The sequence below is a fragment of the Camponotus floridanus genome, unplaced genomic scaffold (genome assembly GCF_003227725.1).
Source record: "Camponotus floridanus strain SB8 unplaced genomic scaffold, Cflo_v7.5 scaffold102, whole genome shotgun sequence".
NCBI classification, from domain to species: domain Eukaryota; kingdom Metazoa; phylum Arthropoda; class Insecta; order Hymenoptera; family Formicidae; genus Camponotus; species Camponotus floridanus.
In genome coordinates, this window is record NW_020229218.1 from 203,450 (window position 1) to 219,147 (window position 15,698).

General features: G+C 31.1%; 1 protein-coding gene across 2 annotated transcripts; it reads right to left on the bottom strand.

Moving 5' to 3' along the window:
- Positions 1-3,707: 3,707 nt before the first annotated feature.
- On the bottom strand, positions 3,708-11,916 carry LOC105259331 (leucine-rich repeats and immunoglobulin-like domains protein 3). 2 transcript variants are annotated; one of them, XR_889805.3, is made up of 15 exons: positions 11,410-11,916; positions 9,259-9,330; positions 8,973-9,116; positions 8,722-8,859; positions 8,506-8,646; positions 8,127-8,414; positions 7,864-8,007; positions 7,541-7,779; positions 7,260-7,406; positions 6,830-7,144; positions 6,289-6,570; positions 5,907-6,182; positions 5,531-5,818; positions 5,102-5,322; positions 3,708-5,016 (listed from the first exon to the last, which is right to left on the bottom strand). XR_889805.3 is itself a non-coding variant. In XM_011271215.3 (14 exons), exons 1-14 carry the CDS (start codon positions 11,661-11,663, stop codon positions 5,192-5,194), a joined length of 2,859 nt encoding a protein of 952 aa, XP_011269517.1. In that variant the 5' UTR covers positions 11,664-11,916; the 3' UTR covers positions 3,708-5,191. The 2 variants fall into 2 exon arrangements, 1 of the variants encoding a protein (XP_011269517.1); XM_011271215.3 differs by having other exon boundaries at positions 3,708-5,322.
- Positions 11,917-15,698: the final 3,782 nt, after the last annotated feature.

The following is a 15,698-nucleotide window of genomic DNA, read 5'->3' on the forward strand; positions in this document are numbered from 1 at the left end:
TTACTTATATAAAAACTAGCGCCTGTTAAATTTGAATTAAATTGCCGTACACGACGCATTTAACTGAATGCCTAGAACAAGTAAAATGGACAATTAAACGAAGATACAATCGATTTATAATAATTTAATTTAGATAAAAACGACGATTTTTTAAGAAAATCGCCGATTTGATCAAAAATAGAGAATGTTTGGCGTCGTGCTTGCTGTGATCTTTGGCTCTTATTGTCATCTGCTTATTTTTAAATTATTGTAGCCGTACATATATCATATGGATCACATTGCCAAGAAATGCGATAAGCATACAAATTTAAGATGAACGACGTTATGCAATAATTAATCAATTGAAAATATTTTAAATCACGTTCAGTTATAAAATTTAGATTTTAATATATTATTAGTGTGTATATATACACACATATTTGATAATATCTGGGATATTTCGAGTGAATCTTCGTTTAAATAATAATGATAATGAAAAAAATGAAAATAATTGAAGAGTACGTTATGGAACGTTAGCATGTATTCTTTTTTATCACAAGTGTCCTGAATGTAAATAATTTCATCTTCTTTTCGGATGTTATAATCAGAACTCTTGATATTCTAATTGTGCAGTTTCCTTATAGTTAATCATTTTATTTAATTTTGATTTTAATCTATTCGTTTGTATTTGTAAATCGTTATACAAATGTCTAAAAAATTGATATAAGAACAATTATTGTTGCGAATTATAGTTATGTAAACATTTTATTATAATGTAACATAAATCATTAAAAATTTTTTGTATGAAGTGATGTCATGCAGCAATGTAATACGCCTTTTTAAATTGTTAATTTATGATTATGATAAAATTATGTTACACTCCGTTTATGTGTAAAAAAAGCGATCGTTTAAAAATTATAATTTTTACTTATCAACAAAATTGAAAAATTAAAAAAAAATTCGAAAACTATTTTCCTTTTTATTCGATTACGCATGGAAGCTGCAACGAGAAAGAAAGAAAAAGGAATTTCATATACAATAAAGTTTTACACAAATATTAATTAGATATATAGATATATGGAGTGATCAATTTGTTAAATCTTGTATGGCGGTAATTTGTGACACGGTATTCAATCAGTGTTTGTGCAACGAATATCAAATCACAAATAAATGATATATCTCGTATTAGAGATACGCTACCTCAAAGGAAGCGTTCCTACACTTTAATGTACATAGGCGTGCGGCGAAATTCGTATCACGAAGAAGAAAATACTCTTGACGAATTGAATTCTCTTTTTATTCGTGATGACAAATTCGTTGAGAGAGTTTTTTTTCTGACAGATTTATCTTTATTTAAGCGCAATTTTGGAATTATACACAGGATGAGTAATCTTGTTTAGTTACTGGATACTGATGAGAGCAGTATTAGCAGAGAACAGTGCGAAAGTAAATGGACAAGCATTTTCTGCTGAAAGCATGTGTCATAAATATTAAAAAAAATATAAATACACCATGAGTATTTTCACAGGTTTGCGTTGTAATAAATATTAATTTTCAAAAAAAATTATTAGGAGCATTGTGTTGACTTTTTGCACCCACAACAAAAAGAGAAGACTATGATTAGCTTAAATAATTTTTCTCTAATATTTTGTGATATGTATATTAGAGGAAAATATTCCTTTTCCTTCTATATCCTTTCATTGTCAAGCAATATTTCGCTCATATTTGATAAAAATGTATGATTTTAATTATTTTAATCTCAAAATTTTAATTATATATTTATATGCGTTATACATGAGATTAAAGAATGCGAATTTCAGCCGCGCGATGAACACGAGCGATCAACAAATTTCGAAAGATGCAGAAATTAATGCAAATTGTAAAAATATCTGTATTATATGTACATTTGAATAATTGTGATACTTAGAAATAAGTAGGTGTCTTTTGCTGTGTTATGTTGCATTCAATTTTTCTTCTTTATCTCTGTCATTTCGATAATGCTCCAGTTGTATTTAAAAATTGGCTAATAACAGTTGAAAAGAAATTTAGTGTTTTGTCTGCAATTCTCTCACCCTGATGGGAAAAGTTTATACACATACTCACACATACATACACACGTTCATATATATTTATGTATTATACATTCGCTCGATGTACTTTATTAATAGTAAATAGCTAGGTTTTTTTTAGCGAAGATTAGAAAACAATTATATTTCGAATGTAAAAGTAATTATGCATTTTCTTTTTGTTCTGTTCCATCCATTTGAAATTATCGTAAGGTAAGTAATGTGTTGTGTGTGTTATGTTTAATATCGTTGGAAAGTAAATAATGCATGAAATATATTGTAGATGATTATTTGTATTTATACACAATACTATATAACAACAAGGAAAAATACTGAATGAGAAACAGATGCCTTATTTGGTGTATCACACGGGCGCAAGCCAAAAAAAATCATGTCGCAATAGAGCATCTATTTGTATGTTGACTATATAATTTAATACTTGTTACTACTAAAGAGAAATCTCTATACGGATTATATTAATGAAACGCATATTCTCGTTTCTCTTCTCGGTCCCTATAACTGTTCTTGCATTGTTTAAACATATACATTACGAGTACATACAAGTTACATAAATAAGTGGAATATTATATAGCGGACTATTTACTTTATACAATACTTGAAATTTACTTATAATGAGCGTTATATACTTTGCGCACATCAGACATTTGTCAGATATAGATCAGAGTAATAATAACTCGTGGAAGAAATTGCGGTAAAGTAATGATAATAGTACTGGCTCTCTGAGTCTTGTGCGAATTTTATGCATTTTCAAATATAAGTCATATATAGAAAAATATATGTAGATTATATATATCGCAAATGTGATAATACCCGCGGTAAAGACTTTCATTTAAATTTTTACTTTCATAATAATCACTTGCGCATTATTGTTTGAACTTCCCTACTAATAGATAAATATAGATAACATATCTCTTGAATTTTTTCTTTTTTTTTAGAATAATATCCTTAATATTCTTTATAAACTCAAAGCAACAATTTATAAAAAATTTATATAAGTAAAAATTATCGCAAATACAATTATATAATTATATACTACAAAAAAGCTAATTAATGAATGTTATCTAATATAAACGTTATTTTATAATTTTTTATCGTCTAATGCGAGACACATCTGGATATTCAAATATATACGTCAAATATATATGTATATATTATATATCAATCAATTCCAAATAATTAAGTATGATGAATGCATGTAAGTTTTCTGCAATTATACAAATTTTTAAAACCAATTTAAACAATTTTAAAAAATATGTACAATTGCAAAGTATATCAATTTTGCAAAATTGAAAAAAGTCATGCATACATTCATTATAAAACTTGAGGTTCTAATTTCTAAAATTTCTCGATAGAAATCTCTATAGAAACTTTAGTAAAATATATGCAATATATACGAAGTCGCAAGAAAAAATAGAAATAAATTTTTACATCTTTCATAATATCGTATTGAAGGATGCGATGTCATAAAACATTCGTAAATCGTGAAAACGATTATATAATAATATATAATAAAACATGGAAGATTATTTATAAAGTCTCATGTCGTATGCGTTTTAATTTACTAGATATTATATAATACTAACGAAAAGCCTATGAAAGCTAATAATTTATACCTAGAATGCAATGTAACTATTAGTAGTGAGCAACATTTTGATCAATAAAAGAGATTAATCCAGAATATATATAGAGATTTAACATTGCATTCGACTATGAATAAGAAATAAAAGAGAAGATAAGATATCTAAAATCAACGCTTTGGTGCTCAAATACACATTCACCCGTTGATAATCGCATTTTTAGAATAAAACCATATATTTTTTTCTGCATATTCATAGATAGCCGCCTAATTTTACGCATGATAATTCTAAAATAAATATATCTATCACAAAGACTGGTCTAATTGTATATATATGGTATATACATATTCATTGGAACTTCTCTCAAAAGTATATTTCTAAAGAGTATATTGCATTCTTTCCACATGCTAAATTCACCTTTCGATGAAGAGATAACGACACAGCAATGAGCAAAATTGCGGCCGTATCTTTTTTCACAATGTAAAAGAACACATAAATCATATAAATAATTTTGGATAATCATTAAAATGAGACCTTTTATGTTCTTAACAGTGCAGGTAATTCGTTAAAGTATATCAGAATCTCTATATGATCTCTATATGATCTACTTTTGGGAAGTTCTAATGTATATATGTATATATGTGTTTTATAATTTATAGATCTTCTAGTTTGCACGCGTCAGAATAATTGCATCAATAAAGAACGATTGTACACAATGATCGAGTTAAATATTTGTTAATATTAAATAAAGATAATTTTTGTTAATGGTTTTCGGACGCACTCTATAAGCATCAATATATAATTCATTCAATTGTACATATTTTTCATATAATCAATTGATTAACGAAAATTTTAAAACAAAATGCTTATGAATTAATTATAATTAATTTCATAATTGTCAAATATCACGAAAAATAATAATATAAAATAAATAATAAAAATAAAATTTATAACAGAAAAGATTGCGTTCTGATTCGAAGCTCACGTGTGTCCGAAAACTGCGTAACGTTGCGTTTCCTAAAAAGGCCCAACGTATGTAACATGCATTAAATAATACTAGTTATAGTAGGACACTAGTCCTACCATAATAGTAGGAAACTAGAATACTAGTTATAGTAGGATAGTTAATCTAACTATTTACAATTCGTATCGCCCAAAATTTGCTACATCGGCTTAACGAGAGTCGCGTTAGTAATAAATACGATTATGATGACATACAAGAGTGTTTCTATATCGTTTTTGTTGTACTTTTATCGTGATTCGCTGATCCGTTTCTTTCTCAATAATATCGAATACTCGATTCCACTGTCGGATCAACGTCCACTATAGATTATTCTTAGGCAGTAGTAGGAGAATCCTTGCCCCTCATAATACTACAGTTCATAAATTTACACGACTTGCAGCGGAATATTTATATCTCTGTTTAAAAACTAGCTGTGTTCACACACGAATACTTACTGTCTCTTGATGAAAGATTTTTTGCGCTATATTAGTTGCAAAATTGTTGTACGCTGTAGCTCTTTTTACATTCTAGCTCACGTTTCCGCTTTAAACCGTGCTATCGGCGTTCTTGTTTGCATGTCGCTCGTGATTTGTATAACGCAAAAGTGGATCATCGACATTTATGGTTCCCATTTCTTCTTCGTTATTAGCAGAACTAGTCACGATAGTGGATTCTTCTAATAGATAGAAAAATATATATAATAATGTTATTTACTAATGATAGAATACTTAATAAAATATTAACATATGTGTAAAATTAATAATTATTAATATTAATATTAATAATTATTAATATTAATATTAATAATTATTAATATTATTAATATTTTATTAATGTACAGAATATGCTAAACTTTTTTAATGTTGAATTTTTTTACTATTTACCGGGTAAGCATAATTGCAGTTGATCGTTGCTGGGATTAGTGCTATCTCCGGTCCCACTATCTTTGCTGTGCTGCGAACTCGTGTCCAGATACAGTTGCGTTTGTGCTTCGGGTACAGTTAATACGACGGTTGTCACTGGCGGGGCACCGGTGTCCTGTGTGAGATTTAAGCGACGTCTAGTTTTGTAAATTACAACCACCCAAATCACGGAAGTAGCAACGGCGCAACACACAACGGTTATGATTATTAAGCCCAATATTTCAGAATCGTTCAACACAGAAGTCGGAGCTGTGACAGAAAGACCGATATAAAACTTAGTCAAAAAAAATTCCTTTGTCAAAATTATTCACGATCTTATTATAAGCATTTTAATTACCTGGATTGATTGTAAGATACGACGCGCCAACAATACTGCCCAATGAATTACTCATCTCGCATTCATAATTACCGGTGTCACTATCGATCGTATTAACAATGATCAATAACTGATCCTCGGCAGTGAGAAAGTGACGTTCCGTTGCTTGCAGTGGACTGCCGTTCTTTCTCCACGATAATTTTGGACGTGGTGAACCACTGGCCATGCATTCGAGCACGATCGAGCGACCTACTATGGTTTCTTTGTTCTCCATCGGTTTTACAAAAGATGGTGCTTCTAAAGAAGAAAAGTATTGTAAGTATATACATATAAAATAATATATGAGAAATTTATATATATTTCAGGCCTCTTTGATATGTTAAAGAAGAAAATAATTCTTCACCTAATATAGTGAGAGTAGCATTTGCAATAATAATGCCTGCTAAATTTTGCGCGGTACACGAATAAATTCCATTGTCGGCCATTTTGACATTTACTATAAATAGTACATCGTCCGTCGGCATCATGTGCATGCGTCTCTCCCTTGCAGCTGGAAAATCATTTCCACCGTCTTTCTGCCAGGCTATCTGCGGGGACGGTTGTCCCTCAGCGGAGCATTCCAAACGAGCGGTGCTTCCGGCATTCGCTCGTATATCATGCGGAATTTTGGTGAATGACGGATAAACTATGGAAAGAAAATTAAATCTATACTTGTATAGAATCTTAATTAAAAACCACAATTGTGTTTTTATTTTCTAAAAATTTAGAATCCATAAGAAATATTTAAAAGAGAATTATTCATTACTGAAATTTTATTTGATTCAAAAATAATAACATTTTTACCTCTCTTTCTCTCTCCCTTTTTCTTTCAAAAATGTAATGTCAATTGGTTAACATCTCATTAATATAATGGAAATTAAAAATAATGGACATGTATAGCTTACCCAATACGTTCAGCATGGCTTTGGCCGAATATGTAGTTCCATAATTATTTGTCACCATGCATTGATATTTCCCCGCATCAGCGTGAGTGATATTAGTAAGATGTAACATAGACGTTGCTTCGGTTGCTCCGCTTTCGGAGGAACTAATGTTGGTCTGCAGATTCGCCCCGTTTAATTCCACATTATTATGTTTCCAGATGAAATGGAGCGGTGCATCAGCGGTGCTACTTGCACGACAAATCAACGTTGCATTGTTTCCTTTGATACTCATTTGACTCATAGGTTCTTGGATGATTCGGGGTTTTGGATATTCATCTGTAAAAGAATATAAAGAGAATATGAAGAGAAAATGTTACTGAAAAGATAATATTATAAAAAATAGGAAAATAAAAAAATACATCTTGATATATTAAAATAATAAATGACTGACCACAAGTAAAGTTTTCATGATGTAACTGAGTTAATGACATGCCCTGCAACCAATGTGGATAACCACAGAACAATTCAGCCTCGCTATAATGATGTTCTCGCAACCACATGCTTAGCCATTGAAGTCCACAGTCACAAACTAATGCTTCTATATATAAATAAAAAAAGGAATTAATACAAAAAGTATTATTAAAAGTTAAAGATACATATAATTAAAGAGAGAAATATATTTAAAAGTATTTATGTATTTAATTTATACATAAAGTGACATTTTTAACTCACGGGTATTCATTTTAAGTTTCTTCAAACTAGACAGTGGAAAGAATGCATTTTCCTGAATAGACGTAACATTGTTTCCGATTAAATCAAGTTCGTTGACACGAATCAAACCGGTGAAAGCGTTTTGATTTATGGATTTTATTTTGTTGTGTGCCAAGCCTAGTTTCCACAACTGACCGAGCGGAGAGAATGCGCCACCAATATCTTCTACCATATAGGATATCTTATTCGAATTAAGTTCCCTTTAAAAGAGAACAGCGATTGTAATACAACAATCGTAAATGTAACGAAAATATGAAAGATTTACGAAAAATATATATGCATACAGAATTCGAAGGTTTGTCGTAACATTAAATGCTCCCTCCGAGATGTATGCTATCTGATTATGATCCAGCTTAAGTCTTTCCAGTTTTGATAGATATTCGAACGAACCTCGGTCTATAGAGGTCAATTCGTTATGTGACAAGTCTCTAAAAAAAGAAAAAGATAAAAATCCAAAATTAATAATTTATGTATTTGATGTTTATAATGTTCATAATCAGAAGATGATAAATTAACTCGTGTCATATATTATAAAAGTGTTACTGACATCTCCAATATTTCTCTACATATATCCCATGCTTGAGGTTCAATCGTTGAAATTTGATTGTGTGACAAAGTAAGTTTTTGCAAATGTTCCAACCCAAACAAGCCACCCTTTCTCACAGTGGTCAGCATATTGAAATCAAGATGTAATTGTATCAATGTTTTAAGTGGCCAAAAAGCTCCATCATCCAGCATGTCAATTCTATTTCTTTTTAAATGCAATTCCTCCAGACTTTTTAAATTTTTCAAACTTAATCCGTGAATTTGTTGCAGATTGTTTTTATTTACTTCCCTGCAACATATTAATAATTATTTCTTCAATGTAATATTTTACATAGATTTATAAATATTATGAATATATTATAGAATATACGAATGCTTACAATTTTCGTAGTTTTCCCAAATTTGTGAAAAGATCTTTCAACTGTGTTAAATTGTTTTTGTTTAAGCGAAGTTCTTCTAGTAAAGTTAGATTATCCAAACTTCCATTTTCAATTATTCTTATGTTGTTTGCATTTAAATTTCTACAAGTGTATAGAAATATTAGATAATATATTAATAAAATATATAGATTTATAAAATGTGATTAAAATACATACAAATTTACAAGTTGATTAGGAGCAAGAAAAGCTCCTTTTTGAAGGACACTTATTTTATTCCCACTAAGATCCAGGTATTGAAGGTGTTTCAAACTGAGCAATGCAGACCCGTTTATACTAGTAATTAAGTTATGGGATCTGTAATTATAATATTGATAATTGTTGTGTTATTTTTTAAAAAGTATTAATAAAATATTCCTTGCATCATACTGTATTAAAACAATTTTTAGAGTATGTATGCCAGTACTTACAGTGTGAGGTGAGTAATATTCTTAACAAATACAAGATCTGGCACTTGTGTTAAATGATTTTTATTCACTTTAAGTTCGCGTAATTGTCCAACGTCCGACAAGGCGATAGTAAAATTATCTTCGAGTTTATTAGCACTTACATCTCTACAATTATAGAGAATCATAAAATTAACAATAAGTTGTAAAAAATAATTAGTGAAAAATTTAAATAATTTCAAAAAAATCTATTATATAATATCTATTATATAATATCTATTATAAAAAAATAGGTGTGTTACATGCTTACAATTTTTTGAGTTGTGTTAAATGATGTAATGAGTCAAATTCCAAGTTAGCAATATTGTTGTTCTTTAATTCTCTGAAAAAAATAAAATTTGAATTATATTTATTAATATCACAATATTTAAAACTATTTTTTTTCTTATTATTTTTATATATTGCATTTATATCAAACAAATTTAAATTATATCTATTCAATCTTTTTATTAGGCCTTTTATAATAATATAAATTTATGCATATTAACATAAACTAATAAATATAATGTAATACAAATACACATAAGAATTGTTTTATAAAGAAAATTATTTTATATATAAGGATTTTATCTTTTTATTTAGATACATGTTGTTATAAAAAAGCAGGAGCATTCTCGAGTTAACTATACATCTTAATATCTTAAGTAGCATAGACATGAATCTTCCCTACTTAGATCTTGCTATCCTTGACTCTGAGCATTGGGGGACTTTACAATGATCAGCCATCATAACACCCTATATGGCAGGCAATAGAGACCTGGTCATGTATATGTAGAATCAGTTTTATCAATCTGACCATTTGGTGCAGCAAAGGGACAAGCAACCCACATGCAGCCATAATAAGCAATATTAGTCCCTGCTGATTTAACTTCCAAATAATATAGAATAATAACAGTTATCATCCAATAAATAATAAATTGCTGTAATATCCGCTGTTTATTAATTTTTTATTTTATAAAACAAGTAATTTGTCAATTTTTGCATATTAAGTATATCAATTTTATAAAAGAAATGTTATAATCTTGTTAAAGATTATAATAAACTATTGTAAAATAAAAATTTATGTATAATATTTACCATTTGTTTTTCAAATTAAAATTTAAAGTTTTTTGTTTATATCACTTTAAAAGTCAATTAAATAACAGTTAATGCTTAATTATTTTATCATTATTTTATCAAATCTAATAACTTGTAGCAAATTCCTTTATAATTGGATTATCAACCACACATACATATTATTTCTATATTAATAATTATCTTAAAGTAATCATGGAAATAAATTATAAAAATCATTAGATAGCTGATCATAAAATATATACAGGGTGTGAGTTTCATAAAAAATTCATCACATTATTCTGCAAAATTGCTAGAGATAGGAGAAGACATTATTATTAAAATTGCAAGATAAGAGTCACATATTTCTTGAAGAACCTTGAATGTCCTTAGGAGATTTCTATATTATCAACTATTTTTATTTTTAAATAGGAAGGAGTACTTTTAAGTCATTCTATTGATAGTAGAGCTTAATAACTTTTGTATCAAAGCATTTTTTCGAAAAATCAATCATTTTTGAGATATTTACAAAATTAAAAGTCAAAATGAAAATTTGAATAATCTTGCAAGGATAACACATGTTTAGTTCTATCTATATGTTTAGCTCTATCTACCCATTTGGAAACATTGAATTCTTGTTCAATGTTTCTAAACAAATGAATAGCTAGAGATAAGTCCTGTATTATCCTTGTGAGATCATTAAGATTCAAATTTTTATTCCAACTTTTAATTTTGTAAATATCTTAACAGTGATTGACTTTTCAAAAAAACTGATATATGAAATTTATTAAGCTCACTGAGTACTGTTGATGGAATGACTTAAAAATATCTCTTCTTATTTAAAAAAGAGACTATAGTTGGTAATATGAAAAACAAAGACATTCAAGGCTCCTCAAAGTTATAACATATGCCCCTATTTATCTTATTTATTTTGATAATAAGTATCTTTTTCTTTCTTTTGTTGTTTTCGAGAAAAATATGGTGAACTTTTATTAGACTCACCCTATATATGTATATCTCGTGTCATTTTTATTTCCATTACAAATTCCTTTTCTATCTTATCTGTATTAGCTCAGGTTACGTGGCAGGTATACAAGTCCAGCTATAGTCTACTATAATTGACAAATCACCCTTATATCTTTAAAAATAAAACAAATATCACCTGTCATATACCTATATTGCGATGATAAGTGAAATACATTCTCCAAAATATACTCATATTCTGTTGCATGGACAATTGATCTTATAGGCAGAGTGAGATGTTATTTATGATAAATTTGTAGCAAAATGGAGAGAAATATATTGCTCCTCTTGTTGTATAACGTCAGCAACACCAGAGTTTACTCACAGGATCTCCGTCCACGGTGGCAGTCCGTTAGGTGCCTCGATCAGTTGCAAATTGCTGCAGGAAATCAAATTGCCGAGACAGGCACACTCGACCGGGCAATGATCCGTCTTGTCATAAATCGTCATCAATCGTCTCAATTCGGCGGCGCTCGCGTGGGCAATCAGCGCGAGGAGGCAGACGGCCAGGAGGATCGTGCCGCGTCTCCTCCGCTCGGGGAGACGGCGACGCCTCGGCATCGCCGAGCACCGCGACATCGCGTACACGCACAGAAAGTGTTTGAATCCCGCTGGGATTAATCGGTCACCTCGCGACGCTGCTCACCCGCGTTGCCGCGCGGACCCATCGTCGTGGATTCCTGAGACAACAACTGAGACGACGACGACGACGCCGCTCATGGGCGAGCGGATTGCCATGATGACGAAGAAGCGATGATCTTCCACGTACGCGTATATTCGATCGCGCTGTCGAGTCAAAACAAACTCTGCCTCTTCTCTCAAAAACGCAACCCACGCACCATGATGACGCCTACGGGACCTAGAGGTGGACCAGAGACTCGATCGCGCTTCCGTGTCGTACGCGCGTAGGCAGCGTCATCTGGTGAGTCACCAAAAGATGACGCGACGTGTAGTGCCAGAGAGGTCATATCTGTCAACAGCGTGGAGGCGATGCGATGCGCATGCGCTCAACGCTGATTGGAGCTGACCGAAGCCGACCGAGCGTGCACAGAGAGACTGAGAGATGTCGTGGCTCGCTTTATCCCTGGAAGTGATACTCCCTCTATGAACATTAACAACAAAATATGAACTACAAAACAAATGTCCACGAAGGTTCTCAGAGGATAACATATATGTCCCTCTGATAATATAAATAATATAAATAAAAATATAAATAATTTAATTAATAATAATTTATTATATAAAAATATTAATATGTTCTCTCTTTTCCTTGCTATTATTTATATTATATATTTATATTATATATTTATATTATATGTATAAATATTACATTTAAGTGTGAGTCCAAGAAGCAAATTTAGGATATTCACTGTAAGTCAGCCGCTCTTCGGGCGATCGGGACGAGATTTAAACGGTAGTGCCGCGAAATGGTGTAGAATTTTATTCAAAAAGAACGAAATCGCGTCTGGAAGTCGAGATATAAATTCGCTGTTTTTCGTCTGCGCGCGGACGGTCGAAATCGTGCACGACGCCGTGCATGTTGCCTGCCGATCTCGCGCGATATTCACTGTAACGCGGCGAGTAAAATGGCAAGCCGAATGTAATCGTTCGATTAATTTATTAAATACTTATATATACCGAACGAAAAGATGAATCGGAATGCAATCGTTCGATTAATTAATTAAATATAGATACTACGATCGCGGCGAAGCGGTGGGCGGGTCGCTCTCCGAAACATGATGGTGGTTTGAGATATATCGCGATTGTTCCGTGATACATCAATCATTCATAATTAATTAATTTAAAATAAAATATACTTCTATTTAAAATGTCGCGTGTATATATAGTAAGCAAAATATTTCGGCAGAGAATTATCAATTAATATCATATGTTTGGCCTTGACGACGTATAGCAAGCGGCTATACATGTCATAGCTTTGCCATCATTCACACGGTGACACTCGAATATAGAAAAATATTTAACAACATGATAATTAAGTAAAGAGCATTAAGAGCCCACAAACCAATTCGTTTCTTATAATTTATATTATCAGGAGAATATATTTTGCGAGGAGGTCGATGATGCGTTGATGATCTCTTTACAAATCATGTTCTCCTAATAACGCAAACGTGAAAATTTTCGAAAATTCGTTTCTTATAATTTATATTATCAGGAGAATATATTTTGCGAGGAGGTCGATGATGCGTTGATGACCTCTTTACAAATCATGTTCTCCTAATAACGCAAGCGTGAAAATTTTCGAAAATTCGTTTCTTATTATTTTATATTATCAGGAGAATATATTTTGCGACGAGGTCGATGATGCGTTGATGACCTCTTTACAAATCATGTTCTCCTAATAACGCAAGCGGGAAAATTTTCGAAAATTTGTTTCTTATTATTTTATATTATCAGGAGAATATATTTTGCGAGAAGGTCGAAGATGCGTTCATGACCTCTTTACAAATCATGTTCTCCTAATAACGCAATTGTGAAAATTTTCGAAAATTCGTTTCTTATAACTTTATATTATCAGGAGAATATATTTTGCGAGGAGGTCGAAGATGCGTTGATGACCTCTTTACAAATCATGTTCTCCTAATAACGCAAGCGTGAAAATTTTCGAAAATTCGTTTCTTATTATTTTATATTATCAGGAGAATATATTTTGCGAGGAGGTCGAAGATGCGTTGATGACCTCTTTACAAATCATGTTCTCCTAATAACGCAAGCGTGAAAATTTTCGAAAATTCGTTTCTTATTATTTTATATTATCAGGAGAATATATTTTGCGAGGAGGTCGATGATGCGTTGATGACCTCTTTACAAATCATGTTCTCCTAATAACGCAAGCGTGAAAATTTTCGAAAATTCGTTTCTTATTATTTTATATTATCAGGAGAATATATTTTGCGAGGAGGTCGATAATGCGTTGATGACCTCTTTACAAATCATGTTCTCCTAATAACGCAAGCGTGAAAATTTTCGAAAATTCGTTTCTTATTATCTTATATTATCAGGAGAATATATTTTGCGAGGAGGTCGAAGATGTGTTGATGACCTCTTTGCAAATCATGTTCTCCTAATAACGCAAACGTGAAAATTTTCGAAAATTCGTTTCTTATAATTTATATGATCAGGAGAATATATTTTGCGAGGAGGTCGATGATGCGTTGATGACCTCTTTACAAATCATGTTCTCCTAATAACGCAAGCGTGAAAATTTTCGAAAATTCGTTTCTTAGTATTTTATATTATCAGGAGAATATATTTTGCGAGGAGGTCGATGATGCGTTGATGACCTCTTTACAAATCATGTTCTCCTAATAACGCAAGCGTGAAAATTTTCGAAAATTCGTTTCTTATTATTTTATATTATCAGGAGAATATATTTTGCGAGGAGGTCGATGATGCGTTGATGATCTCTTTACAAATCATGTTCTCCTAATAACGCAAGCGCGAAAATTTTCGAAAAATCGTTTCTTATAATTTATATTATCAGGAGAATATATTGTCCGAGGAGGTCGATGATGCGTTGATGACCTCTTTACAAATCATGTTCTCCTAATAACGCAAGCGCGAAAATTTTCGAAAATTCGTTTCTTATAATTTATATTATTAGGAGAATATATTGTGCGAGGAGGTCGATGATGCGTTGATGACCTCTTTGCAAATCATGTTCTCCTAATAACGCAAACGTGAAAATTTTCGAAAATTCGTTTCTTATAATTTATATGATCAGGAGAATATATTGTGCGAAGAGGTCGATGATGCGTTGATGACCTCTTTACAAATCATGTTCTCCTAATAACGCAAGCGCGAAAATTTTCGAAAATTCGTTTCTTATAACTTTATATTATCAGGAGAATATATTTTGCGAGGAGGTCGAAGATGCGTTGATGACCTCTTTACAAATCATGTTCTCCTAATAACGCAAGCGTGAAAATTTTCGAAAATTCGTTTTTTATTATCTTATATTATCAGGAGAATATATTTTGCGAGGAGGTCGATGATGCGTTGATGACCTCTTTACAAATCATGTTCTCCTAATAACGCAAGCGTGAAAATTTTCGAAAATTCGTTTCTTATTCTTTTATATTATCAGGAGAATATATTTTGCGAGGAGGTCGAAGATGCGTTGATGACCTCTTTACAAATCATGTTCTCCTAATAACGCAAGCGTGAAAATTTTCGAAAATTAGTTTCTTATTATTTTATATTATCAGGAGAATATATTTTGCGAGGAGGTCGATGATGCGTTGATGACCTCTTTACAAATCATGTTCTCCTAATAACGCAAGCGTGAAAATTTTCGAAAATTCGTTTCTTAGTATTTTATATTATCAGGAGAATATATTTTGCGAGGAGGTCGATGATGCGTTGATGACCTCTTTACAAATCATGTTCTCCTAATAACGCAAGCGTGAAAATTTTCGAAAATTCGTTTCTTATTATTTTATATTATCAGGAGAATATATTTTGCGAGGAGGTCGATGATGCGTTGATGATCTCTTTACAAATCATGTTCTCCTAATAACGCAAGCGCGAAAATTTTCGAAAAATCGTTTCTTATAATTTATATTATCAGGAGAATATATTGTCCGAGGAGGTCGA